General features: G+C 44.6%; 1 protein-coding gene across 1 annotated transcript in view; it reads right to left on the reverse strand.

Annotated features, from left to right (window-relative positions):
- The window catches only part of ARHGAP31 (Rho GTPase activating protein 31), an 88,498-nt gene extending 62,086 nt beyond the window's left edge, over nt 1-26,412 (reverse strand). The window contains exon 1 of the mRNA XM_083498849.1: nt 25,394-26,412. Coding sequence (XP_083354975.1) covers nt 25,394-25,493 — 100 coding nt within the window. The 5' untranslated portion in view covers nt 25,494-26,412. The remainder of the gene's footprint in view (nt 1-25,393) is intronic.
- Between the last annotated feature and the right edge of the window lie 289 nt (nt 26,413-26,701).

Genomic DNA, 26,701 nt, shown 5'->3' on the forward strand with positions numbered 1-26,701 from the left:
TCTGTTGTTGGAAAGTTCAGTGTCATTACTACGTAATGATGAGTGACTTATAACTAGAGTTTAAAATAATAAATAAATAAGCACCTCAACCCAATTTCAGGAATTTCCTTCTGCTATTTCACTTAAGACACTTGGGAGGGTTTTCTTTTTAACGTTATGGGCCAGGTTGCTGTGAAGCATCTCGCAGTTCTTTGAGTTAAAATATGCTCTGTCTTTGTCATGCTTCAGAGCAGTCACTGACTGCCAGAAGGTGAAAAAGGATTCCATTAGGAGGTCTTTATTAAGTCTGTCCCAGTTGGCTTCCCATAAGCTCCTCTAGAATGCTGAATGTAAAAGGAGAGTGAATCTGAGAATTCGAGATGCTACTAGATGCTAGTGATAAGAGCTTTAAAAGAGGACTAGACAATTTATGGCTACGAAACCTGATGGATATGTTCTACCTGCACTGTTCGAGACAGTATGTTTCTGAATACAAGTTTCTGGAAACCCCAGGAAGGAGAGAGTACTGTTGCAGTCAGCTCTTGCTTTGTGGGTTTTCCCCAGGCATCTGGTTGGCCACTGTGAGAAAAGGATGCTGAACTCGATAGGCTACTGGCCTGATTCAGCAGGCTCTCCTTACGTTCTTAAAAACTTTATTTTAAAGCCGTGACTGGTCCTTCTTATAAGGTATGGCAAGAGCCTCCCCAGGCTCAAAGCAACAGTATTTCAGTATATTGTTGAATGGAAGCAAATTCTCAATTATTTACTTTTTAATTAGATGTTTACAGCCATGCCGGGATCCATTAGGACTTTCTGCCTCAGTCATGGGCTGCCTTTTGGCTAAGCTGGGCAGTCATGAATTGTGGGATTGTGGGGACGATCAGCTGCTGGAAGGCCCTGTTGCCAAGCAACAGAGAGGAGGGTGAGGGGGACGAGAGTAATGAGGTAGCACTCACACTTGAATTATTTAATTACTTAATTTTTAATCCACTCCCGCCTTCCTGCTAAATTGGCACAAAAATAAACTTTAATATCCATTTGCCCCATTTCAGAATTCCTCTCACATGGAACGGCAGGGTTCACACCATGGTCAGGAAGTTTCTCCACTCTCCCCCCAAATAAACAGAAGGCCATTTTAAGAGGGGGGGCACAGGCAGTCCCTGAGGGGGCAGAAAGACTCCCTCTGCCTCAGACAAGTAGCTCCCAACCCACCCCAGTTGCTAGAGCCCTCGAGTTACTCGAAAAAGCACTTTTCATGTTTACATTATAGATGAATCATCAGCTGGAAATTAAAACAAGACTACGGTTTCCTAAGTGTGCTTGCTTAGTTAACGCAATCTGAATCAACAGGACTTCATTGAGAGAAATGTGTGCTTATGTGGGAAAGTTAATTTGAAAAAATACCGTTATTTCTCTTTCAGAAAATCTAATGCAAGTTTCCCCTCTTGGCTGCCCCATTCTTTTTCTTTCTCTTGTGCTACCACTGGTGTTTTGAAAAGGGAGGTATTCCCTGATGGCAGAAAAAGCTTAGAAAGGGACCAGTTTGAGAGGTGTGGGAGTCTGCACAGATAATCGTTTAAAAATCGACTGCAGAGAGTTTACAACTTCCAGGCTGTCACTGTTTTCAGGAGAGATTCAGTTTTCAGGGATACCAGCAAATTCAGATTTGCTACTCCTGTGCAACAAACCCATTTCCTCCTCAAAAAAACAAAACAAAACAGGGGAAGTGGGGACTATGATATGGAAAGTGTCAGGAGAATGGACCATAAAGTATGGCGTAACACTTGCTTGATGCAGCATCATATCAACTGCCCACAAACAAATCAGAATGAATGCTTAGGTCACCTGGAAGCAACCTGAATGTCAAAACCCCATCCACACCAGTATCAAGACTTCATCTGCACTACACATTTAAAGCAGTATCATACCACTTTAAACAGTCATGGATTCCTGGGAAGCATAGTTTGTAAAGGGTGCTGAGAGTTGTTGGGAGACCCCTACCCCCCTCGCAGAACTGCCATTCCTAGAGTGGTTTAACAATCAATCCGTCTTCACAGGGACTCTGGGAATTGTAGTTCTGTGAGGGGAACAAGGGTCTTCTAAGAACGCTCAGCACTCTTAACAAACTACAGTTCCCAGGATTCTTTGAGGGAAGCCATGGCTGTTCAAAGTGGCAACATGCTGCTTTAAGTGCATAATGCAGTTGGGGGTTATCTTCTCAAACTTAGCATAGGCTTAAAATCCCAACTGCTGTTGGCTGGAGGCCTGATCCAAGTTTGTTGCTACCCCTTCCACCACTTTGGCTCATTTCTCTGGGGTAGCTGTGCTTTAGCTGGGAGCGAAGATGCTCCCAACACGTCTGGCAATTCTGCTTTTGGTAGCTGGGGCAGGGGGGCTCAGCTGAAATTGCTGACACGTCTTAAATTCCCCCCAAGCGGCATTGCTGGCCCAAGCCAAGTGAGTTCAAGGAGCCATTTGGCTGCGTTTGCAGTGTCCACGCGCCAGCAGCCTGCTCCTTGCTCCCTAAGCTGGGATAATTGGACATTGTTTAGTTACTGAATTGACGCTCTGTAGGTCTGTGTGCTCCTGCCGTAGAGCTGAGCTAATTAACATGCAAACCGCTAAAGGAAGGAGCAGGTCAGAGAAGGCCCTATCTCCTCCCTTTTCCAGATAATAAAGAGAGGGATTATACATGTAACCAGAGCTCCTGTTGATGCTGCAAAAGGAATGCTGCTATGAAACATGCTCTATTTCTCTGCTTCAGAGGCATCTGATTTGCTAGCCGGAAGCCCGGCACTCAAAATCTACAGCAAATTCACCAAAGGCCACACAGACTTTTGCTCGACTTATGATCCAATCATTATATATATTTTTCATCAACTTCTGCAGAGGGTAAAAGGTTGGGTGGGTGGAGCGTTGGCCTCTCACTTGGTGTGAACTTTGGAAAATGTCAGTAGCAATGCAAGTACCTCTCGCTGCTTTTTTGACCCTCCCTCAATTTCTGCTGCAAAGAGACCTTTTCTCACTGTTTCTGCCTTTCCCCAAAACTCAGCATGCAGAGAATCCTTCATCCAGGTTCAGTCCACAAACAAAAGCATCAAACTCCTTTGGTACATCATAGTTCAGCAGTTCCATGTTGTAGTTCCTTTGCTCCAGTCTGACTACTAACTTATCTTTTGCCCTGCTCTTTCCACACTTTTGATGCTCTGGGTCAAGTGTGGGTTTTTTTGCCCTGAGCTTTTCCTATGAAAGGCAGCTCTTTAAAGCTGAATTGGAGCAAATGGAGACATTCACTCTGATTCAGCTTTAAAGGATGAGTTTTTGTGGGGAAAACTTGGGGCAAAAGAAAGGGAGTGCTCCGACATGGAGCTTTAAATCTCAAGCCATGCCTGCGAAGAGTGGAGGAAAGGTAAATTTGGATAAGAGTTGCCTGTGAGCTTGAAATCTTTCACTGCTGGCCTTGTGAAAATTGCCATTTCAAATTTTCTGGCAAAGTGAGACTGCAATGTTAAAATGCTGAACTACGAGACATCAAGTTCAGTGCTATCAACTGTGAACTGAACCAAGACAAAGTATTTTTACTGTATGTGTTCATTTGCTTACCAGTGCCAGAATGTCTGTGTTACCAAGAACTGTTCTGTGAAGTATCACTGGGAAAACCTCATAAAAGATTGGGGAGCATAAGGAGAGGGGAGGGGGAAAGGAAGTCCCATTGCACAGGCAGAAGTCTTTGTGCTAATGGGATGCCTTCATTGGATGCAACTCTCTGTTAATTACTGTCTGTACTTTTCTGGATTGCATTTCCCTCTGACCTCACTATGACTATATATCTATAATACAGTGTAACCCTTCATGCATCTGATGTAGCTTCATGCATATGATAGCTTTTGCGAGAATAAATTGGTTAGTCTTTTAAGGTGCCACAATATTCCCTGTTCTTTTTGCTGCAGTACAACTATCCTTTTTTGGGGGGGGGAGGACACAGAGGAGCACAAAGCTCATTCTAATTATTTCTGAACCAAGTCATTATGTCTATCTATGCCGGCATTAATTTCATTTTCAAACTTTTCTTGGCAAATCTATAAGCCTTGCAGTTTCATCTCCCTCGAAGCATTTCTCATTCATTTAGTCTCACTGGGCTTGATCTGCTTCCTCACAAAATGGGGCAAGAAACAGCATAAGAATGTTAACTGGCTCCTACAATCAGAACGTGAATTTTGGAAGTGGAGAGATGGAAAGCACTTCACAGGCCGGGCTACAGAAATTAATAGCTAACAATACAGTACTTCACATTTATGTAGTGCTTTTCTGAGTGTCAAAAATGTTTAGCGCACAGTACCCCAGCAGGCAGCAAACACTGTAAAGGTAGATTGTGATATTATTATCATCCCCATATTGCAGACAGGGTGGGGACTGAGAGAGTGCCAATTGCAGATATTAATATTGCAGATATTAATATTGCACAGCTTGAAGCAATTGGGTGCATAAAAACTGACTCCTCTTGGAATAAAACGTTGTCCAGAACCATTAGTATTGTTCAAAGCTTTACTAACCAGAACTTTTTTAAAAAAAGGTACAAAATATCAATGATATATCCAAATAAGTCCATACAATCATGTGCATGTCCAGCAAAGGCTCAGCTTCTTATAAAATACTCCAAACGGATCTAAAATCAGAAGTCTGCCTTTCGCCACAGCCTCCATGACAGCCTGGATAAGTTTTCCCTTTAGAAGAGACCTCATTATCGCATCCTTTGTCTTAGCTGCTTGAGAAACACTCAACAGGCAACTCCCTTCAAGATGGCGATCTGCAATTGAATACCCTCACATGATCTAAGGTGAAACACTCACATGTGTGCTAGCAGAGGGCAACAACAGTTAAGTATCAACTCAGTAAAAGAGAGCTCTTTTTGCTCTTCTTTAGTTTCTAGCTGAATCTATTAGCTGCTTCATTATAATTCCAGCAATATCATTCCCCATGATGAACACTGGGTTCAGTTGCAACAGATGCCTTGGCTTTTGTCCGTTTTTGCTTGGATAAATAAATACCCATGAAAATGTTGCTTGCTTGCAATGGGCCCAGTGGAGACTGGTCCATTAGGGCACAGGGGGCTCTAAGTCTGCTCTAAGTCACTCCCCACCTCCCTCCTTCTTACTTACCACCACCTTAGGGGGTGGCACTGCCTATCAGGTTCCTCCTCATTAGTCTAAGTCAGGTTTTCCCACACTTGGGAACTCCAGTTTTCGAACTACAGTTCCCACCATCCCTGACCATTGGTCCTGGTAGTTTGGGATGATGGGAGTTGTAGTCCAAAAAACAGCTGGAGATCAAAGTGTGGGAAACTCTGGTCTAAGTGTTGCCCTTGTAGAACTCAGCAGGAAAGAAGATAAGGAGAAAATGAACTGGGTGGCTCCACCTATCACTGGCTCTGGCTCCATCTACTGTAGGTCTCCCTGTCTTCCACCCTACCAGATCCAATGGGCATCAGCTAGCACTGAATGGGCTGGATAACCCTGCATTTCCTTTCAGACTACTGTGACCATCCATAGATTTAGAGAATTTCACTCCCAAATCTTCAGATACAGATCCACGAAGCATTTTGGAACCTAATTCTTAAGGACTAGTTGCCTGCGGACCTTATTGCCAACTCCCCTTGCTGTTTTACTTACCACTCTTCCCTTTTCCCATACTGTCATTTTCTTTTCCATTCATTTTATCTCTTTCCCTTTCGATCAATCTAGATATCACATTATTGATAGCTATCTTAGAAGGAGGATGAAATGTGCAGCAGAGGGGTGGGTGGGCCGTAAGGAAGAGAAAACATATTAGGACTAATCTCTTTCTTGTTAATTATTTCTGTTTGCCCTTACAAATAATTATAAAGATTTTAAAGCCTACCAGAAGCTTATCAGGAAAAACATTATTGAAAGACATACTTTCCGAGAGTTTGTTTAATTGATTGCAAATGCTTATTAGAGTTTTCCCTCCAGACTACAGCAAAGGGACATTCTCACCTCCGAATGCTCTCATTATGCTAAGGAGAAAGATTCTGAGTCATCAACATCCTATTTCCTGCTTTTCCTTAGAGAACACCCATCCAAGGACCAACCAGCCGTGGCTTGTATAACTAGCGCTGCTCGCTTCATAGCCTCCAGATTACGGCGCTGCCATCTTTGTGTTTGCATGTTGGAGTAGGGTCATTAATCTCCCTTATGCTGATTCTTCTGACAGAGTGAGTGGCAGCCTGCTATTTAAGTGGGACAAAATTTAGACCTAATTAGAATTCGCCACCTTCCTGTCTGCAGATTAGATAGCTCCTTTTCCTCCTTTGAAGCTACCTAATTGATAGTGTCAAGGAGGGGGCTGGCTGCCATTTGAGGTCGCTGTTTCCACTGGCAATGCGAAGTGATGCGGCTTTATCCAAAGCAATGCGGCCTGGATGGAAAAGCCTGCTGCTCGGTCCTAGCTTTGAGAGTCCATACTGAAACCTGTCTCTGCTGCCTGGAGTCTCCTCATCCAAATCCCACGCCTCGTATATCTTGCTCTTTCATCTCCAGACAGCACATACATAAACAATAAAACAGTCTCTGGCAGGCACCTGATTCCTCAGAAAATGACAGCCGCAGACATTGACACAGTCAACCCATCACTCTCATTTCTCCAGTTAGATCTGCCCTTGGCACAAGAACCTCACAGAAGATTTGACCTGGTCAGTAATTGTTCTGAGATGAAAACAGAAGCCTCAGGAAGGAGAAATTATGTATTAGGGGTGGGTGGGTGTATTCGACAGCTTTCAAAAAGATTCCTGTCAGAATTAGCACATTTGGAATTCATGTCTTCTTTTTACATCTGCTCCCGTGCTTGAAATGACCTCTCGTCTTCTAATGACCAGGCTGATTTTCTATCCCTCTTTCAATGCCTCATCAAACCATTTTGTCTCTCACTCTGAGTCACTTTACACTCCAATAAATGTTATCTGGCTTCAGTTTCCAACCTGCAGAAGAGGAAAAAATATTGTGCTCTTGTGATGGTAAAGACATCAAGGTCACCAATCACTGGGTGGATGCCTGGGAATTATGGGCTCCAAGAGCTGAGCTGAAGCTCTGTTCCTTGAGCCACTGCAATTCTTGGGGGAACTTTGGCTTCCGGTGCTTCCAGACAGGAGTTTAGTTTGGAATCAGGGCAACTCACGGTGTGTTACATCCTCATGATGTCATCATCAAAATGCCAGCCCATACTTTTTGAACATTTAACCCAGTTATCCTCATACTGCAGAAAACCCGGTTAAGTAGAACTAGCCTGTTATGCATCTGCAATCACAGTTGGTGTGTAAGCTCATAAGCACATCTTTTCTGGCTGGTGGTTTGTCACGCGTGGTGATGTTTCAGTGGGCAGGTTCTGACATCTACTTCCATCATCTCCTTACCTAAGCACAGCACAGCCATTTCCAACTGGTGGAAATAGCCAAATGCCTATTTCCACCAGTTGCACACTCAGATTTTTATAACCCAGTTAGGTTAGAGCTTTTAATTATCAGTGTTATTTTGAACAGATGTCTTGCGCAACGCCTCTTTATCACTTGGTCAGGTAAATATCACTCTTAGGCAAAACTTCAGTATTTCTTTTTTTAAAAAAATGTTTAAACCATGAAAGTACAAGCCTCCATTTTGCCCATTGTGAAACATGATAACTAGGGCCACATTCATACAATGTTCTAAAGCATTATGATTCCCTCACTTTAAACAATCATAGCTTCCCCCAAAGAATTCTGGGAACTGCGGGTTGTTAAGGGTTCTGAAAGTTGTTAGGAAACCCCTTATTTTCCTCAGAAAACTGCAATTTCCAGATGCCTCTTCAGAGGGATCTCTGGGGACAGTAGCTTCCAAGATTCCTTGGGTGTTTCTCCCAAGTAAGAGGTTCCAATTTTCCTTCAGATTTTCACTAAAGGGGTGCTCATTTCAGATCCCCCCAACATACAAAATGACCAGCATGTTTGTTGTGCTAAGGAATGATAACCTGAAAAGACCCCTAATCCTACTATACAACTACAGAACTCTGTTCCGGGAGTCCATTTGTCTCCCGAAACTATTCAAAAACCCAGGCATGGCTTCCAACTGGCGCTAGTAGCTTCCTGCACTCAACTGGAAACCGAGTCAGACGTTCGGCTTCCGAAAAGCGTTCGCAAACCAGAACACTTACTTCTGGGTTTGTGGCATTCGGGAGCCGATTTGTTCAACAACTAAGCCGTTCAGGAACCAAGGTACCACTGTACTTTTGTGGCTGAGTGTCAGCATCCTGCCTAGATCTCCCCTCCAGAACAGGGGTTGGACTAGATTACCTTGGGGTCCCTTCTATGATTCTATCATAGGGGCAGCCCTGCTCCAAAACACTTCAACTGACGGAGTCATAACTGGGAGAGCAGCGACTTAGCCCAAGGACTAAAAAGCAATTTTTGTCTGGTTGTTGTTGTTTTAACATGCATGTATTATTTAAAGAGAATGGATAAAGCTCCCTGATTCCATTGATAAATCCGGCAGATGCTGCTGGCCTGAAACACCATATTGGATAACGCTATCTCCGAAGATGGCTGGAGCTGCTGAGCCTTGAACATGGAAGAGGGCAAGGAGTGAGAGAGGGGAGGAGGGCAGTTGTGTGGTATTGAGGGGGGGCAGCTGAGGATGAATGGAAGTGAACTCTGCTCAGATGCAAAGGCAGAATTCTGAGCCTCAGCAGGCAGCTGAGAATCCAACAGCAGGACAGACATTCCTCCTGCCTGCCTGCCTCCCCTCTTGCCTCTGCAGAGCATGGTGTATATAACAAAGCATCTCCAAAGGAGCCTCTGGACTCTCTGTATTAGATGCAGGCATGCCTGGGATCACATTACAGCAGAGAAGAAAACAAATCCAGGACTAATTGGGAGGGGAGGCTGGTGCAGGCAACTCACATTGTTTGCCTGAAATTCGTGTGTGTGTTTTGGTGAAAGCCCCAAACAAGTTTGTGAAGCATGACACATTGACCACGGCTCAATAGCTGCTGTACCATTTAATTCCCTTAAATTAAGAATAAAAGTGAAATACGAGGACGATGGCCAGCCTCTCCCATCAGGAACACTGGAATTCCCCACTTCACAAACTGCCATTCCTTGTTATTCCATACCGTGGGGTGCCCAAGAAAGGAAAACATCTTTTAATATAGCTGCTAGTGAAAAGGAACATTTCAATTGTTATTAAAAACAGCTAAGGTCAGTAACTTAAATACCATCATCTGTGTGTGTGCTGCTGCAGAATTAACAGAGTGGTGGGCTACTCGTTCGTTGGGTTTAGCACTCAAGAGCCCCTTATTCAAGAATCCATTGCAAAGTTTCAACACATTTGGTGACTAAGGGTTTTTTGGGGTGGGATTCAATCACACGCTAGCAAATTCAGGTTGAGCGATTATAGATAATTAGGAGCTTTGATGCAACTACTCTGCTTCCCCCCAAAATAAGGAAAGTGATGGGGAAAGTCACTAGAAAGCGTGCGATGACACTTGCTTTGACAAAATGCCATCTAACCTCTGCACAAACAAATCAGAATGAACACTCATTGGCATAGTCAACATAGCCCAATGTCCTTGAAAACAAAAAAGAAGGACCGCTCAATAAACAGGCCATCTGGAGGTATCCTAAGAGCAGATTCAGGCACTGTTCTGTGTCAGTCTTGCTTGATGCATGCAGGGCACCATGTTGGGGAAGGCTGTTCACTGTGGAAACGGCTCATACAGCGCACATGCAAGCAGTAATTTTGGGCATATAATAATGAAAAAAGCAGCTCTTGGCAGCTAAAGATCATAGCACCCACATAACTTGAATTCCCATGCAGCTTGCTCCATAACCCAGTCAAGTTGGAATAGCTAATTTGTTTTCATTAAATTGGCAAATCTATCCATCTTGGCAGAGCATTCCATCTTAACTGGACTGTGGAGACCAGCTACTAAATATTAATTTACTGAGCCAAGACATCCATTTAATGGGGGGGGGCGGCGATGTTGGCATGATATAATACAAGTTGCTCAGGAACCACAGAATACAGTATCTTCTGAAATGATAAAACGCTTGTTTCATGGAATGGGGAGATCCACTGAAGGTTCTCTTGCATCCCTTTCACTTGGTCCCTTAGATGGCTCTCAGACCAAATCTGCAGATGAGAATCTTTGCATTCCACTTCATGCTGGACCCTGTTTAAAGAAAACATCTGCAAAGCAATTCCCCAATGACAGGCTTAGCAGTCTGGAAAATCTGATGCATTTATGCTGAGTTCATTATGGGGAGTTTTAGTCAGTTAAATATGAAAACTAAATGGCTGCTTTTTTTTAATGAAGTGCAGAACAGTTTTACATTTTCTTTATGCTAATCCTTTCTAACTTTTGCATCAATAGGCTATTAATTGCCAAGGAAAATGCAAAATAACAGAGAATGGAGAGGGGGGCAGGGGTTGTGGAAGAAGAAGAAGATAGCATCTTCAGCACCCAAACTACTACAACAGTAAAGTGCAGTTACCCTGGAGAAGAAAACATTACTATGCCAGAAGTACCAGTGAATATTGTATAGATTTGGTTTTTTTAAAACAGGTTTCAGAATAACGGGAATATTCACATCACTGACTGTGTTCCTAACTAAAGTTCATGGCAGATAATATGGGTACTATACCTGAACAGGAAATATGAACACAGTGGTACCTCGGGTTAAGAACTTAATTCATTCCGGAGGTCCGTTCTTAACCTGAAACTGTTCTTAACTTGAGGTACCACTTTAGCTAATGGGGCCTCCTGCTGCCACCACCGCACAGTTTCTGTTCTCATCCTGAAGCATAGTTCTTAACCCGAGGTACTATTTCTGGGTTAGTGGAGTCTGTAACCTGAAGCGCCTGTAACCTGAAGCGTCTGTAACCCAAGGTACCACTGTACAAGTAGGAAGCATGGGGCTGCACACACCACCAGGCGTGTCCCTGTCTGCTCAGTCCCCAATCTTACTGTGTTCAATCTGGGAAGCAACACAGGAGTTTCCATTCATGTTCCTGTTGAGGGCAAGTAGAAGCCTCTGCTTTACCAGGGTTCCTAGAAACACAGGAAGCTGCTTTATACTGAGTCAAACCATTGGCCCATCTAGCTTAGATTGTCTACCATGGCTTGCAGCAACTCTCTGGGATTTCAGGCAGAGTTATCTCCCAGCCCTACCTGGAGATGAGAAGGACAGAGCCGGGATCTTCTGAATGCAAAGCAACAGCTCTGTCACTGAGCTATGGACCTTCCTGATTGTGCCAGGCTTCAAATCATGTTCAAGTGAAGGCGAGGAGGTAGCTATTGAGATTTGGGTGCCAGGAGCCATTTTGAATCACGGTAGCAGACCAAAACATGACTTTGGTGTGACTCCACCCGTTTTTTAGCAAAGGCTCTGCTGCCTCTTGAGCTATTGTCATCGTACTCAGTATGAGGGCTGCTGAACTGGGGGTGAGTGTATACATCACCGTGTGGGTTCTGAGAGCCATTTTGAATCAATATGGCAGACCCAAACATGATTTTGGTGTGATTTCACCTAATTTTTTGGCTCACAAATGACACACTATCCATTTCAAAATCACAATGTTGGGGGGGGGGGGTTGGTTTCTAGAAATTCACAGGCAGTGCCGGGCACTCCACGCTGATAGCAATAGTGATAAATAAAAATAAGTTGCATTTGCAGGCTCCCCAGGGTAAAACCATGAATCGCTTTGAAGTTTTGGCTGGAGAATGAAATCAGGCCACAAAGTATTCCATTACTTCTTTGCCTCATGTATCTGCCTTCACTCATCTATGACGTCTGTACTTTTTACAGCTGAAATATACTACATGCTCCAGAATACACACCCACCCACCCCAACTCAGCATGTATCTGCTGTAAGAAACCGTTGAAAAGATGGGGGTGGAAATGCCTTCCCTTTGAAAAAATGTATCCTTGTAAAATCTGATTTGGAGAATATGCCGCCAAAAACATGTGATTTGTTTAGCAGCCTGGGAAGAGGAGAAGGGGACCCAGTGCATTAGAACGAAATGTGTGCCTCACGCAAGGACTGCAGAGGGAAAATGTAAAACAGGATATGCAGCAGAGTGAAACGTTTTGTGGTGTTGTTGTTGCTGTTGTTTTAAGTTTGCTAAAGGAAACGCAGAAACAAAGCCAAGAGCTGTGATAGCACCACGAATGTTCGGCTGCAGTGACAATAAGCCGCGGCTCCCAGGAAACAAGCAGCAGATTGAGGAAATAATGAAAACATAATCTCAGACGAGAACGGACAGCAAAGGAACAAGAGCAAACATATGGCTTTCGCTCCCCGTGATATCAGTGTTAATACATGGCTCTGATTGACAGGGCTTGTCAGTTTTCCCTTTGAGGTAACCAAATTGCTGAATCTCCAGAGGAGATGTTAGCTAAAGACAAGGGGGGCGGGTGGAGGGAGGGAAAGAGTCTGCTGTTATAGATTCTTGTTCTCTGCCGCTCTGCAAAGGCTGAAGGATGGATTTCATGCACCTGTGGAGACTGAGAAAAGCGCTGAAGTCCCCACTCCCCAAAACTGAATGCCTGATATCTCTGAATATCGCCAAGCTGTTCTTCTCATGCACTAATTATAGCGGGCCTGTAAATAGCTGTACATCTCTGAATGCCTTGGGCCAGTCCCTCCAGGTGACCAGGCATACTGCTCTGTGTACAACAGGGGATAACAGGTGTTCTGATGCGCTAAGAGGACAGGCAGATGCACATAATTTTAGCCAGAAGGCCACTGTGGAAACACAACCACCGTATTTCAAGCACACGTACAACCCACAAGGGAAACCCGTGCTTCCAGCTTTCAGCAGAAGCTGGTTTCGCACAGCACTGATTGGCTGCTCCTAGTGTGAGTCATAAAGCCACCTCCCCCTTTTTCAGAGCAAGGCTGTGGACAGTGCTAATTGGCCGACCCTTGTCAGTTACATATGCAGCCACCACCCACCACCCTGCTGCCACCTTCTCAGCTAAGTAAAGTAGTAGTAGTACAGTAGTAGTAGTAGTAGTAATGTTGAGTAGGAAAGAAAGGAAGATACTGAAAAACATAAGACAAAGTGGAAAGGCAGGATGAAGAATGAGAAGATCAGATGGAGGATAGTTTGGGTGGGTTTGCAGGTATTGTGTGTTACAGGAGCAGGGATAAGCGAAGGTCAGTCCACACCATAAATCTGCATTGCTTCTGTTTGAAGGTATGCCTAGATGCTGCCTAACTGATGTAATTGTTTTTATGCATACAGGTTAATTTTTATGAACTTCAGCCTTGCAGATAATTTTCTTTCCAAATAACTTATCTCACATTTGCCTTCTGAGGGCTGCCCTCAGTACAAGGCAAATGTAAGTGGCTGCTTAGCGGCACATTTTTTAAAAGTGGGGGCCTCTTAATGCAGCAGAAAGTAAAGACCAAACACTGCAAATAAAACTTGTCACTTATTATAATGCATTACATAGTTCACATTCAATCACACCTACATAGTCATATAAATATTTGTAGCTTTTGAATATGCATATTGTGCACACATTTTGTCCCCTTCCAGGCAAAAGATATGGAAATGGGGCTAGGAGAGAGAGAGAGAGAGAGAGAGAGAGAGAGAATATATAATAAAATCTTGTGCATGGATGCTTTAGTTGAGATCCCTGCATTGCAGGGAGGTTGGGCCAGATGACCCTCAGGGTTTTTTTTCAACTCTACAATTCTATGATTGTATGCTCAGATGCACTCTCTTTATTGGTTTAGCATTGTTCCGCAGCACAAATACAGTTACCAGGAATGAGCTGCAGGGAACCCTGGCTCACAGAAAGCCCAGCTTAGAGTGCCAGAATGCCTAAAACTATCCTGAGCCTCCAACTTTAGCAAACACTCAAGCTAGACAATTTCAGTTTATTAAAAGCTCAAACAGCCAAGCCAGTTTTTGTTTTTTGCCCAGCAAGAAGAAAGCCACATATATGAACTTACAGAGATATTTTGCATGTATGCCAGCATCTACCGCAGTCTACGCCTACAGACCGTGCTTATTTCAGTATATGCCACTATTTGCAGCCTGCTACGTTCTATAAATAAGGACTCATTTGCCTGGACATTTTGCTCATCACATAGCGTTCCTTCTAACAGTGAAGCGGGTGGCACCATGGTGACCAGCGAGGTGGCAAAACTGGCCTCGCAAGCATGGGGGAGGAGGGTGTTCTGCATATCTGATAGAAACCCAAATATGCAAGAAAATATTAGTTTAAATATTAAATAAAAGAGACGCCAAAGAAACACCAAGCTACTAGAGCAATCATTTGGTGTTTGGGTTAGAGTTTCGGACTAGGACCTGGGAGACCCAAGTTCAAATCCCCACTCAGCCATGATGCTCACTGGGTGGACTTGGGCCTATCACTCCTAGAAGCACAGAATTGTAAAGCTGGAAGGGACTAAGAGCGTCATCTAGCCCCAACTCCAGCAATGCAGGATTTGTTTGCCCAACGTGGGGCTCAAACTCACGACTCTAAGATTAAGAGTCTCATGACCTTTAGGTCCCTTCTAACTCTACGGTGCTATGATTCTATGCTCTACTATTTTACCCCCTGCTAAATTTGCCCATTTGCCCTCTGACGAAGAAATGACCAGTCCATAATTTTAATGGTAGGTTTATTGTAGTAGCTATACATCAGCCTCAAAATCTTACTGACTTGGAGAGGATCTGCAAAGAGGAGTGGGACAAAATACCTCCTGAGATGTGTGCAAACCTGGTGGCCACCTACAAGAAATGTCTGTAATTGCCAACAAGGGTTTTGCCACCAAGTACTAAGTCATCTTTTGCAAAGGGGTCAAATACTTATTTCACTCATTATAATGCACGTCAATCTCTGACTTTTGTCTTCTGGCTTTCTGAGGGTTTTCCTGTTGTTATTCTGTCTCTCACGGCTACAATAAACCTACCATTAAAATTATGGACTGGTCATTTCTTCGTCAGAGGGCAAACGGGCAAATTTAGCAGGGGATCAAATACTTTCCCCCCTCACTGTATGTTCCTTAAACTTTAAAGTATCCGGGAATGAGTGGAGCTGAGATTCGGATCAGGTTATGCACAAATGTAGGTGTGCACCCTCTGCCTTCAATTTCCCCTGAACTCTCACCCATTCTAGCCCCATGTCATGGCCCTCCAGTCTACCCCTGGCTGGACATTGTGCTGCAGGAGAAGCGCCCCTAGCCTGAAACACCACCACTGTGTGCTACATATGAAGTTTTAGGGCTGATTGTGCCACATGCTGCATAGCCTGTGTGGAGCCTGGTGCTGTAGCACTATAATGCAAAAACTGAACACTCAGCCCCTATACTGCCCACAGTATGAATTGGGGAGCAGGAGAGGCAATCAGCATGGAATCAAACAGGCCATAGACTCATAGCTGGCAGGTTCCCCAAAGGTCACCTGGACAAACCTGCTTCCAGTGCAGGAACTCTGCTATTACTGCATCCCTGCCAGGTGATCATTCAGCCCTTGCCTCATACTGCCATAGGAAGTTTGCTTCTGAATACCAGTTGCTGGAAACTACAGGAGGGAGAGAGTCCTGTTGCACTCGGGTCCTGCTTGCAAGCTTCCCACAGGCATCTGGTTGGTCACTATGAGAAGTGGATGCTGGAATAACCGGGCCACTGGTCTGATCTGCCATGGCTTATCTGACATTGTTCTGCTTAAAGGACTCTAACAAAGGAGAAGTAGTGACCTTCTGAGGCTGTCTCTTCTGCCGTTGAGCAGCTCATAGCATCACAAAGGTCTTTCTGATGTTTTGTCAGAATCCTCTTTCTTGTCATTTGAACCCGTTGGTTCAGGTTTTCCTCTGAAGCAGCAACCACCCCAAATTTCATTCTACCATTTATGTGACAGCCCTTCAAATCTCTGGAGATGGTTATCCCATCACCTCTGAATTGCCTCTTCTCCTCATAGGACTCAGCTGCCTCAGCTGTTCCTCACAGGACTTGGTCTCCAGGTTTTGGGATGTTATCAATATGCACAGATCAAATTCAGCTTTAAGTCAGTGACAGACTAAGAGAGAAAAAGTAGCAGGGGTCTGCTGCTCAGCCAACCTTGCTTCTCTAAAGCTTTACATACCTGGCTCTAGACAGGAAGTTAACTGAAGCTCTGTGTGTAAGAGAGGGGCAGAAAAATGTTTGAAGACATGTGGCTTTATTTTGGTGTGTTCTTTCCTCTTCAGTCGCCTGGCATGATCGCCTGATTAAAACATTATCGCTACGTGTGTTGTAACTGTGCTGAGTGCACTTTGGGCTACCTACTAAATTTAAGTCTCTCTGTCCTTATTTGTGCGACAAGCCAATACAACGATGACATATGTACACAAGGAAAATTTTCAAAATGCACTCACTCCCTCGTACACATATGTATCCAGAGAAGAACATATCACTCTGTCAAAAAGTCTATTAAAATGCAGGCATGTGCATGCAGTTATGGGAGGGGGGAGCCACGATAGAGACAACCCAAATTCACATCTGGACAGCAGGTTTGGAGCTTGGCTCAAAGAGAGCTTCTCCTCAAATCAAAATGCAGACTCCACAGAAAGTATCACTGTTTGGCAGAACAAAGAACAAAAGTACAAACTATGCAGCAAACAGCATGAAAACCCAGTTTCCTTCTCATTTGTGCCTGATGCCCAGATTTCAAGATCTCTCCTAGGGAACGTTTGCAGAGGAATAGATGGAGACCTGGATATTTTCCTACATTTCTCTGACACTGAGTGTTATGCTCCTCATATGTAAAACAAAAACCAAGGGCAGCTTTAACATTTTCATCGTGTTATGAGTCACACAGGGGACTGTTGGTGCTGACCTTTAAAGCCCTAAACGGCCTCGGCCCAGTATACCTGAAGGAGCATCTCCACTCTCATCATTCAGCCCGGACACTGAGGTCCAGCAGCAAGAACCTTCTGGTGGTTCCCTTTGCAAGTGAGCTTACAAGGAACCAGGCAGAGGGAGTCTTCGCAGTGGTGGCACCCACCCTGTGAAATGCCCTGCCATCAGTTGTCAAGGAGATAAATAACAACATGATTTTGAGAAGACGTCTGAAGGCAGCCCTGTATAGAGATGTTTTTAAGTTTGATGTTTTATAATTTGTTGGAAGCTGCCCAGAGTGGCTGGGACAACCCAGTTAGATGGATGGCATATAAATAATTTGTGGTGGTACATAGGAATTTGTTCTATATTGAGTTAGGCCAATTATCCATCCAACTCAATACTGTCTACACCGCCATCATCCCTGACCATTGGCAATCTTGATGGGAGTTGCAGTCCCAAGCATTTGGAGAGCACCAGATTGGGGAAGGGTGATCTCCAGCTCTCCAGCATGTCAGACAGAGGTCTTTCCCAGCTGTGCTTGGAGATGCCAGGAATAGAACCTGGAACCTTTTGCATGCAGAATAGATGCTTTACCACTGAGCTATGGCCCATTCTCTAATATTAAGGGATTTGTAGCACTGGGTAAGAAAAAGCTTGGTGCGCCCCCTCCCCAATACATGTGGCAGTTGACCAATGCCCCTAATTTATACTTTATAATTATGCCAACAGAACCTTAGCATTCTTTCTTCTATATGTGAGTGAGAGAGTTTGTTCTAGGATTAGAGAATGATTCTTCATGGTCTTGTCCATAGTCAGTATGGGGGCCACAATGGCCAAAACAGTTCTCCTACAGCATGCTTAGATGGTGCTCAAGAAACCTCCTCTGAAACCATACTGACTACGGCAGCAATACTGGGACAGCGTTGAATGAGTTAATCCTCAAGCACACTGCAAGTCTGTGAACTGAAGGCTTCTGACCGTCCTGATAATCCCAATTTAGGGCCAGACTTCACCAGCCCACTAAGTACTCTAAATAGCTTTGCTGGGTGGCTACTTGAGGATGCAATAGTAGTGGAGAGGCAAGCTTTCTCCAGTGCCATCACCACCACACAAGAGGCACAACTATGTACAGTAAATTCACAATTTAGAGGCTTCTGCCAGCTTTACATGCTTGGCAAAAAAGATAGAAACAAATAGAAAGGGGGGGCGGAAAATGGGTGGGCTTCCAGGAAAAAAAGACATTGGCTGTCCAACCCACCATTGTACCCAATGTGTTTTGACTATACAGGATTTTGGCTTTTCCCAGAACAAAACACCAGGATAGGTTGTGGGCTTACTGTACTCTAACTTATCTTCAGTTGTGTTTGCTGTGAGCTTTCAATCACTTGCATCCCAGGCGTTGTTGAATTGGGCTCATTGTCCAAAGTTCTCTAGAAAACCAGGGTGCCCTTTGGGCTCTACAGCACAGGAGAAGATACTTAGGAGTAGAGATGAAGGAGAAATTCGGTTTGGTTTGAATTCTAATGCGAAACTGCCCAACTCGCACTTTCTGAAACAATATGAGAACCAAAGCACAGCGATACTTTGAAATTTGCACTTCTGTGAATTTTGTGATGCACCCTTCCAACCAAGTAATGTGTGCCAAAATGTGTATATGAAGAGGAAAGTGTGCCTTAAAAATGTATATATGGTGAAAATAACAGAAAATGCATACATTAGACTCATTTTGTTCGCAAAAATATGTATTTAATATAATTTTGCACTAAAACGCTGACTAATTTTAATAAGGTTTTAAAAAAAGCAAACTGAACTTAAGACTAGAAAAATAAGAAATCCGAAACTGTCGAGATTTGTCCAGCCAACTCAGGAATGATCCTGTTGAAGCCAAGGTTGTTGGCAGGAGTAACATTCATGTCAACTGGAAAATTCTCAAGAGAAATAGTTTTTTATAGTATTTTTTAAAAAATAAAAATAAAAACTTTAATTGTATGATTTTTCAAAACATAACAAAAACAATTCTCTGTCCAGTGAAATAAAGTTACAATGCAGATTCCAGTACCTTATAAAAGGAGTTAATTTATCTAACAAAAAGGCTGATGTGATAAATGCCATTTGCCGTTTTATAAGACAGTGTAACCTCATTGCCTTGCCTTCAGTTTGTGATCCATCAAAGACCCTGGATCCTTTTTGGCAGTGCTAAAATCTGGCTGGTATCCCATTTTCTATTTGCGGCTGTGAATGCCTCTTCCTTCTCTTCCTTGATGTTTCATTAAACTGTTTCAGGCTGAGCTCAGTTTACATTCAGTGTTGGGTTTCAAAACTATACAATAGGAATCCATTAACGTTAGCCAGAAAGAAGACCCCCTGTGTCTAATGAAGTTTACTCTCAAGTAAATGCACACAGAACTGCAGCTGCAGGCTATGCAAAATGAGATTTACTTCTGACCCAACGTGAATAGGATGGGACTGTGTGTCTGTTTGCTCAGTCATCATCCAACCACCAAATTCTAAAAGCCTGACTTAGCATAAATGCCCAGAGAGTTAAGTAAGTGTTCCCTTTGCTTGAGGAAGAAATTGTGGGCTTGGCTCTGAGCGGACAAGGCAGCCCAAGAAAAAAATGTGCTGTTTCCAGTGTAAGCTGCAAAACAAGGAATTCCAGTTTACATTGCTGATGTCAGGGATTAATAACATTTTGTTTTTGTTTGGTTTTTAAAAAAAGGAACTGACAAAGTTTCCATCTCCGGTTGCAAAAGAAAGCTTGAGAAAGTATCTGCTACCACAAGGGATGCAAAGAAGCTGAGAAATTTCCTTTTTTCATTTAAAGGAGAAAGCAATGGAGAAGGGGTGCCAAGGTGTTTTAATCATCATACAACTTTAAGTCAGTGTAAGAAATCCCTAAAATAGTGAGGGGAAACACCTCTGGGAGTTCATGTGGTTTCAAAGAAAATGAGACAGTGGATGCACTTGTGGCATAACCAGTATGCCTCCCTTTGACCCTTCTGCTGTTGTGTGTAAGGGGAGGGGGTATTTTAACATTCCTCCATGGGCAAGACACATGGCTACCAGCACAGCTGCTGTCTTGCACATAATTTGCACCAGAAGTGCAAAAAAGAAAAGGCTGGCTTGTGATGAGTTGTGTGCACACTCCTTTTCACACTGCGCAACACCCCAAACTACACTTCAAAGCCAATCTTGCTAGCAGCAAGTACTTAAAAGGTAAAGGGACCCTTGACCATTAGGTCCAGTCGTGGCCAACTCTGGGGTTGCAGCACTCATCTCGTAATTTCGTTGTCCCCGAGAGGGGGCAATGACAATAAAGATATTATTATTATTATTATTATTATTATTATTATTATTATTATTATTATTATTATTAATTGGCCAGCATGAGTAAGCCGCTTCTGGCGAACCAAAGCAGCACATGGAAACGCTGTTTACCTTCCCACCGGAGCGATACCTATTTATCTACTTGCACTTTGATGTGCTTTCGAACTGCTAGGTTGGCAGGAGCAGGGACTGAGCAATGGGAGCTAACCCCGTAGCAGGAATTCAAACCGCCAGCTTAAAAGCCACTTCCTACAAGGAAGGGAAAAGGAGGGGAAAGGAAAGCTCATCATGACCTCTTCTTGAGGCGCTCTAGATTTCCCAACCTCTGGCTCTTCCACTTTTGAAACTTTTGAAACCCTCTTTCACATTCATTGGTTTCTCTTCTTCCTTTTGTAACCCATACATTTTGTAATGTATGAACAGCCAAATGAGTGGCTGCTTTCTCTGTTGGTACACACTGCTAGCAGCCAATATGTGGCAGGGCAGAGCTTCATGTAGTAAGAACATGTTTTACAGCAGAGGTGTTGAACCTTCAGCCTGTGGGACCATTCTGGCCCACCTAGATGTTTCCACTGATCCACCAGATCCTCACCCATTTCACCAGGTCAGGGTGTAGAGGCATCAGCAGTGGCAGCACCTTAAACATAAAGTATTCTGGCTCCCGAACCAATGGCAGCTGCAGCAAGGAGCATAGCGCCATTGTTTCCTGGCCACTTGAACATTGCAGATTGGAACACTCTTTCCTGTTTCCTGAGCATTCCAGTGTTTTCCACATCCTGGGAATGACTAGACGGTTGCTTGGAGAAGGAGAAGGAGAGCGAGAAGGAGGAGAAGAGGCTTTCCTTGGCTATTCTTAAGGGTGGGTAACATCATGGTGCAGGGCTGGGTGAAGAGACATTTAATACTCTGCACCCAGCCCAGCACTGTGATGGCAAGAAAAATAATGCCCTCTCTACTCTTCAGGAGAAGAAGAAGAAGAAGAAGAAGAAGAAGAAGAAGAAGAAGAAGAAGAAGAAGAAGAAGAAGAAGAAGAAGAGTAGTAGTAGTAGTAGTAGTAGTAGTAGTTTGGATTTGATATCCTGCTTTATCACTACCCTAAGGTGAGTGAGGCTTAGAGACTTCAAAGAAGTGTGACTGGCCCAAAGTCACCCAGCAGCTGCATGTGAAAGAGCGGGGACGCGAACCCGGTTCACCAGATTACGTGACTACTGCTCTTAACCACTACACCACACTGGCTCCCTGAAGAGCAGAGAGGGTGTAATTTTGCTTCCCATCTCAATGCTGGGCTTGGCAGCAATAAGGAGGAAATTGCCCCTTTCCCTGCTCCTGTGCTGATCTGCACATATCACATGAGAAATCTCTGTGCACCACCACGGATGCACACGAAAGAGAAAAAAGAAAGGTAGAAAACAAAGAAAAGTGAAACGTGGTGATTGTCTGGATGCAATCCAGGAGAAGCAAACTATTTTGCTATGGGAGCCTCAAATTCCAGGTGAGCAAGTCATGATAGTGGCCATGCAGGCAGGTAGCTGCATGGGAACCACAGCTCAGGTGACTGTGTGCCATTCATTTGTTCTGAAAGCCTCCACAAGGCTGCTCGTCATGCTTCTCCTTCACCTGCCAATCATCAGAGCAGGAGAAACAAGTCTGTGTTTAGCCCCACTTTTGCCTCAAACAGTTTCACCATGGAAAAGCCCATCAGCCTCTGCAGTAGGGGCAAAAGCAACATTTGTGCTCTTCAGTGGCAGAGCAGGCATGAGGTTAGATTGACATCTCAGCCAAAAGTAAGCAGTTCTAGCAACCCAGTCTCTCCCCACCCCCCTTGCTGCTTTACATAAGCCAAGGGTGATTGCTAAGAGATGACCTAGAAGGAAGAAAGCTGTATAGAACTGCCAAACCACTTCCTGTGACTACATCTAGACATTTGTTTTAGTCGGGATCTCTCTCCCAGCCATCGAACTACTAAGTGCCCTTCCCTAAGTCGTAATGAGAGCTGGAAGTATCAGTGCACAACTCAATCAAGGGGAGAAACTGGTTTGAGTGGAAGACTCAGGACAGGCAAAAGAAAGTACCTCTTCAGTATGAAACTCACTTTCACAAGAAGTAAGGGGGTGACTTCCCATAGAAAAAATAATTACCCAACTTTTAGAAGACATCTAAAGGCAGCCCTGTTTAGGGAAGCTTTTAATGTTTAATAGGTTATTGTATTTTAGTGTTTTGTTGGAAGCCGCCCAGAGTGGCTGGGGAAACCCAGCCAGATGGGTGGGGTATAAATAAATTATAGTCAGGGGTGGTGCCAGTTCAATAACTGGAAGGTCACAGGTTCCCCACCTCTTCCTCACAGAGCCCCACATCTGAATGCTTTACTCTGAATAAGAAGAGGAAACACTCTAGCCCAGTGGTTCCCAAATGGTGGTCCAATTGGCACCATTCACATTAACGAAAACTACCACAGAGACAAAGTAGGGGGTCCATGGCTTGGTCTTTTGAGAAGTAGGGGGTTTGCAGTACTTAGCTAATTGGAAACCTCTGCTCTAGCCCCATATCATATGTTCCAGCTCCTTGAAGAAACAAAATCTCAAAGGAATCCTAAAACCTTTTTTTACAAAAAAGCAAATAAATAAATAAATAAATAAATAAATAAATAGTGGCCAGATCCATCTGTACTGTCCACCCTTTCCACACAGGAGGCAAAGTGATGTAACAGGTAGAACACTCCCGCTTTCAAGGTTATTGCTTGGCTCCCTTTGGTGGGGAGGGTCTGAACAAACGCTTTCCCCTGATAGATGGTTGCCCATCACAAATGACGCCATTTCAACTCAAGGGCTCCAATTAGGGTAATTTGGAGGCTTCTAAGTCTCATGCTAGTGACACCTGACCCCCGCCTGCCCTCACAGCTACCTAGAGAGCAGATTTGTCTTTAATATTATTCCACCTCCTTGCCTTGCCGCAGAACAAAGGAATAAAAACTCCCACATCTCTTCTGCTTCTTGTTATCGTTAAGATTTAACCTACACCCTATGATCTAACTCACATCCTTCTAATGGCTCCTGTAACAATGGAGTCTTTCATTACTAGATCACACACTGCTGGCCAATGGGACATGCCATTCAGCAAACATGAAAAGGAATTCACTTTTGCCCATTTTTGCTCCTCACAACAGACCACGCTGGTAGACCGAGCCATCTTGCAAAATAAGCTGGTGACAAAGTCTGCAGTCGCTGGAGAATATACAGGATCCCATCACGCCTTTCTTCAAAATAAATAAAAGCTGCCTTCTTGTTCCTGTTTTCATGGCTACATTGAATCGAGAACAAGGCAGCGCAACTGGAGACCCACAAAGCCATCTATGGTGGCCCACAAGAGACCAGTAAATCTTCTGTATTTGCTGCCCTTCTGAGACTGCAAAAAACCCAGGGTGGGAGGAGGTGGGCATCACGCAGAAAACAATACATTTACTTATTAAGACACTTTTCTCCCCGCATTTAGCCCCTAGGGCAGCTTACAATCATTAAAGAAATGCATTATAACAATAAGCAAGCAAACAAAACAACAACGGAGAACTAAAAACCATAGCCAGCTAGAAAATACTCACATAGGAAGCTGCCACATCAAAACAGACCTTTGGCCTATCTAGCCTACTGCTATCCACACACAAAGGGTGGCCAATGTTGAGCTCTCCAGATGTAGCTGGACTATACCTCCCATCATCCCTTGCTGGCTGATGGGGCTGGGGTGTTGCTGCGTGGGTGTTGCTGTTGTTGCTGTCCAGGGACCACAACCGAAAAGACCCTGACTCTAATCCCGAGTTGCAGCAAGGCCTCAGAGGAAGAGCGCAGTAGACAGGCAAATCACGTAAATCCACATTTAAAATGGCTGGTGGACAATGCTTGATTTTGTGGATCCCAAGTTGCTGAGGCCTGATTTGGGAAAACCTAGACCTCCCCCTTGTAGTTCTTCCTTCAGGTTCCTCGATGAACAGGCCTGAAGTATTGCTATGGACAGCCAAACGAGAAAAACAGCAACCTAAAAGTGGCTGCATTTAGGCAGCAGTTGCAATGTACACAGCGACACAAATGCCATGAACATTTGTCAAATGAATTAAGCTTAGCTTGATGGACTGATCTGGGGGGAAAACACATGCTCTGTATAATGTGCCCGTGTAAGAGAGGAAACACGAGAACAACGTCATGTACTCTGGCAGCCCACAACACTGAGTAACAGCAAAGTCTCTTAGTTTATTATGAATACACTTCCTTTCTGAGGCATCTGTAATGACTGTCACCCACATTTATTGAATAAACACCCTAATAATGTTGCTCAAGGAGCCGCCTCGCCCGGAAAGTCTGAGTTTTAGGAAACCAAATAAATCTAAACTGGGAACGTCATGTGGATGCAGATGGCAGAGGAGGGGAAAAATCCTGAGCGATTTCTCATCAAATATTAGTTTCCAAGAAGAAGGTGGGAGGAATCCTTCTACCTCCAAAGACCCGGCAATATGTTTCGCGTCACCCAGCCCACTTTTAAGAAATGTTCTCTGCTTCTCTCTCCTATCTCGTCCGCTTGAAAAGCAGATTGGCACTGCCACCTCCCACGGTCTGACACATCATATGCTCGTCTGAGAAAAAGGATTGTAGGCAAGGGGTGTGGGTTTCTAGTAAGAAGCAGAAGCTGCTGTGCTCCCACTTTGGCAGATCCTTCTCCCACATCCTTGTCTCACAAGTAAGAAAATTTGGGGAGCCTTGCTTGGGCCTAAGAGCCACCGTTACATCTTCACTGCAACCTTTATTCTGAGAACTGATGTGTCTCCCGTCTCCATTGATTCTGTGGCATCCTGTGGCTGGGGGCAGGGAAAGTCTTGCGAAACACGGAAGGGCCACATCCTAAGGAGCAATCTTGAAGCCTCGTGCTCACGCACCCCACCTCTGAGTAACTGAAAAGTATCCTTTCTCTGTGTGCCTCAAGTTAAGAGACTTGATGGCAAATAGTTAATCTTCCTCTCTCTCACACAGCAAAACATTTCCCTGAACTAAGCACATTGCTAGTTGGTCGCTGACAGAACAAGGCACTAAAGTCCTATCCAGACCAGATAATCATTTCTGTAGACAATTAATCCTCCCATTCAAAAGGCACTGCAATAGACCCATCTCTAGAGAAAGCAAGAATAAGGCCTTGGTTGTTGTTTTTTTCAAAATAAATATTACCATCTTGTCCTGTGCTCTCCAGATAGTCTGTCAGATCACAGCCGAAGACGTTTGTGCCTCCTTTCCTCTTGACTTTCGGCTTTCCTCCCTTGTTCTTCATGAGTTGGTTCCGAAAAGAGCCCCCCTCCTTCTTTTCCCCCCCACCCCCCTCGCTTTGCACCAGGCAAGTGCAAAGCTCCCCCACTCCCTCAGACCCTCGCCGTCGCCCGTGTCCCGCTTCCGGTCAGCCACATCGAAAGTCCAGAAGAACTTCCAGCTGGACGTCTCCACATTAATCCCCACCAGATGTGAAGCTGCTGCTGCTGCGGCTGCTTCTGTTGCAGAAGGGAGAGGTCAGGACAATGCGGAGATCTCCAGCAGGCAGCAGCAGAGAGATCATAGCCCAAGTTCAGGAGGCTTCTGCAAAGAGGGAGGCGGATGGTGGTGATGAAGCAATGCCTCCAGGGAGACTGGTAGCGATGGGGCAGATGTTAGCTGAAGTTCCCTCTTCCTTCGCTGTCAGGTCCCAGGAACCTCCAGAACCAATCCAAGCCGGCAATCAAAAGTATGTCAAGATGGGTCCTTCAGGCAGTAGAGATTGCAAAATGATTCTTCCACGAACTTGTAAAAAGACAGAGAGGGGGGGAAAAGAGCAAAATGACAGAGAGAAAGGCAAGCCCACTACTTTTTACACCCCTGGGGGGTTTCTTTCCTCCCTGCAGCCACTGGACAATGTTAGGAGAAACAAGGGCTGGGTTCCCTAAGTTAGTGCCCTCACTCTCGCTCTCCCCTTTCCCCTGTTTTTACAAATCCTGGGATTATCCAGCTCAGGAAATGCTGGAAGGAAGTTAGCTGAGGAGGGGGCGGAGGATGGACTTTTTTGGCAGTGAAGAGAGAGAGAGAGAGAAGTGTAGGAGTGGGGGGAGAGGCAGAGAGTGAAGGGGGCTGTTCAGAGCAGGGAGAGGCGGGGACGTCCTGCCAACTAAAAGGTAACGGGACAGCCTGAAAGGAAATAATTCCACTCAGTCAGGCTGCAGCAGCTCGGAGCTCTGACGTTTCCTGTTCCACAAATGGTCAGCTCTGAAATAGGCCTAGGGAGGGGCTAGAGGATGGGGGGGGAGAGAGAAAGAGCATAACTGGTTTCAATAAATGCCCAGCTCTTCTTACTGGGTGGTGGTTGTTGTTGTTGTTTTGCCACAGCACCACTCTCAACCCAAATGCATCTTACTTCATACTTGGGACAGAGTGCTCTTCTCTCTCCTGCGTGCGGCAGAATTGTGTGCAAAAGGGGATCGGGCAAGCAAAAAGAGTTGTGGCACAAGTAAAGAG

The sequence above is a fragment of the Podarcis liolepis genome (assembly GCF_965112155.1).
Source record: "Podarcis liolepis genome assembly, chromosome: 4".
In the NCBI taxonomy this organism is placed as follows: Eukaryota; Metazoa; Chordata; class Lepidosauria; order Squamata; family Lacertidae; genus Podarcis; species Podarcis liolepis.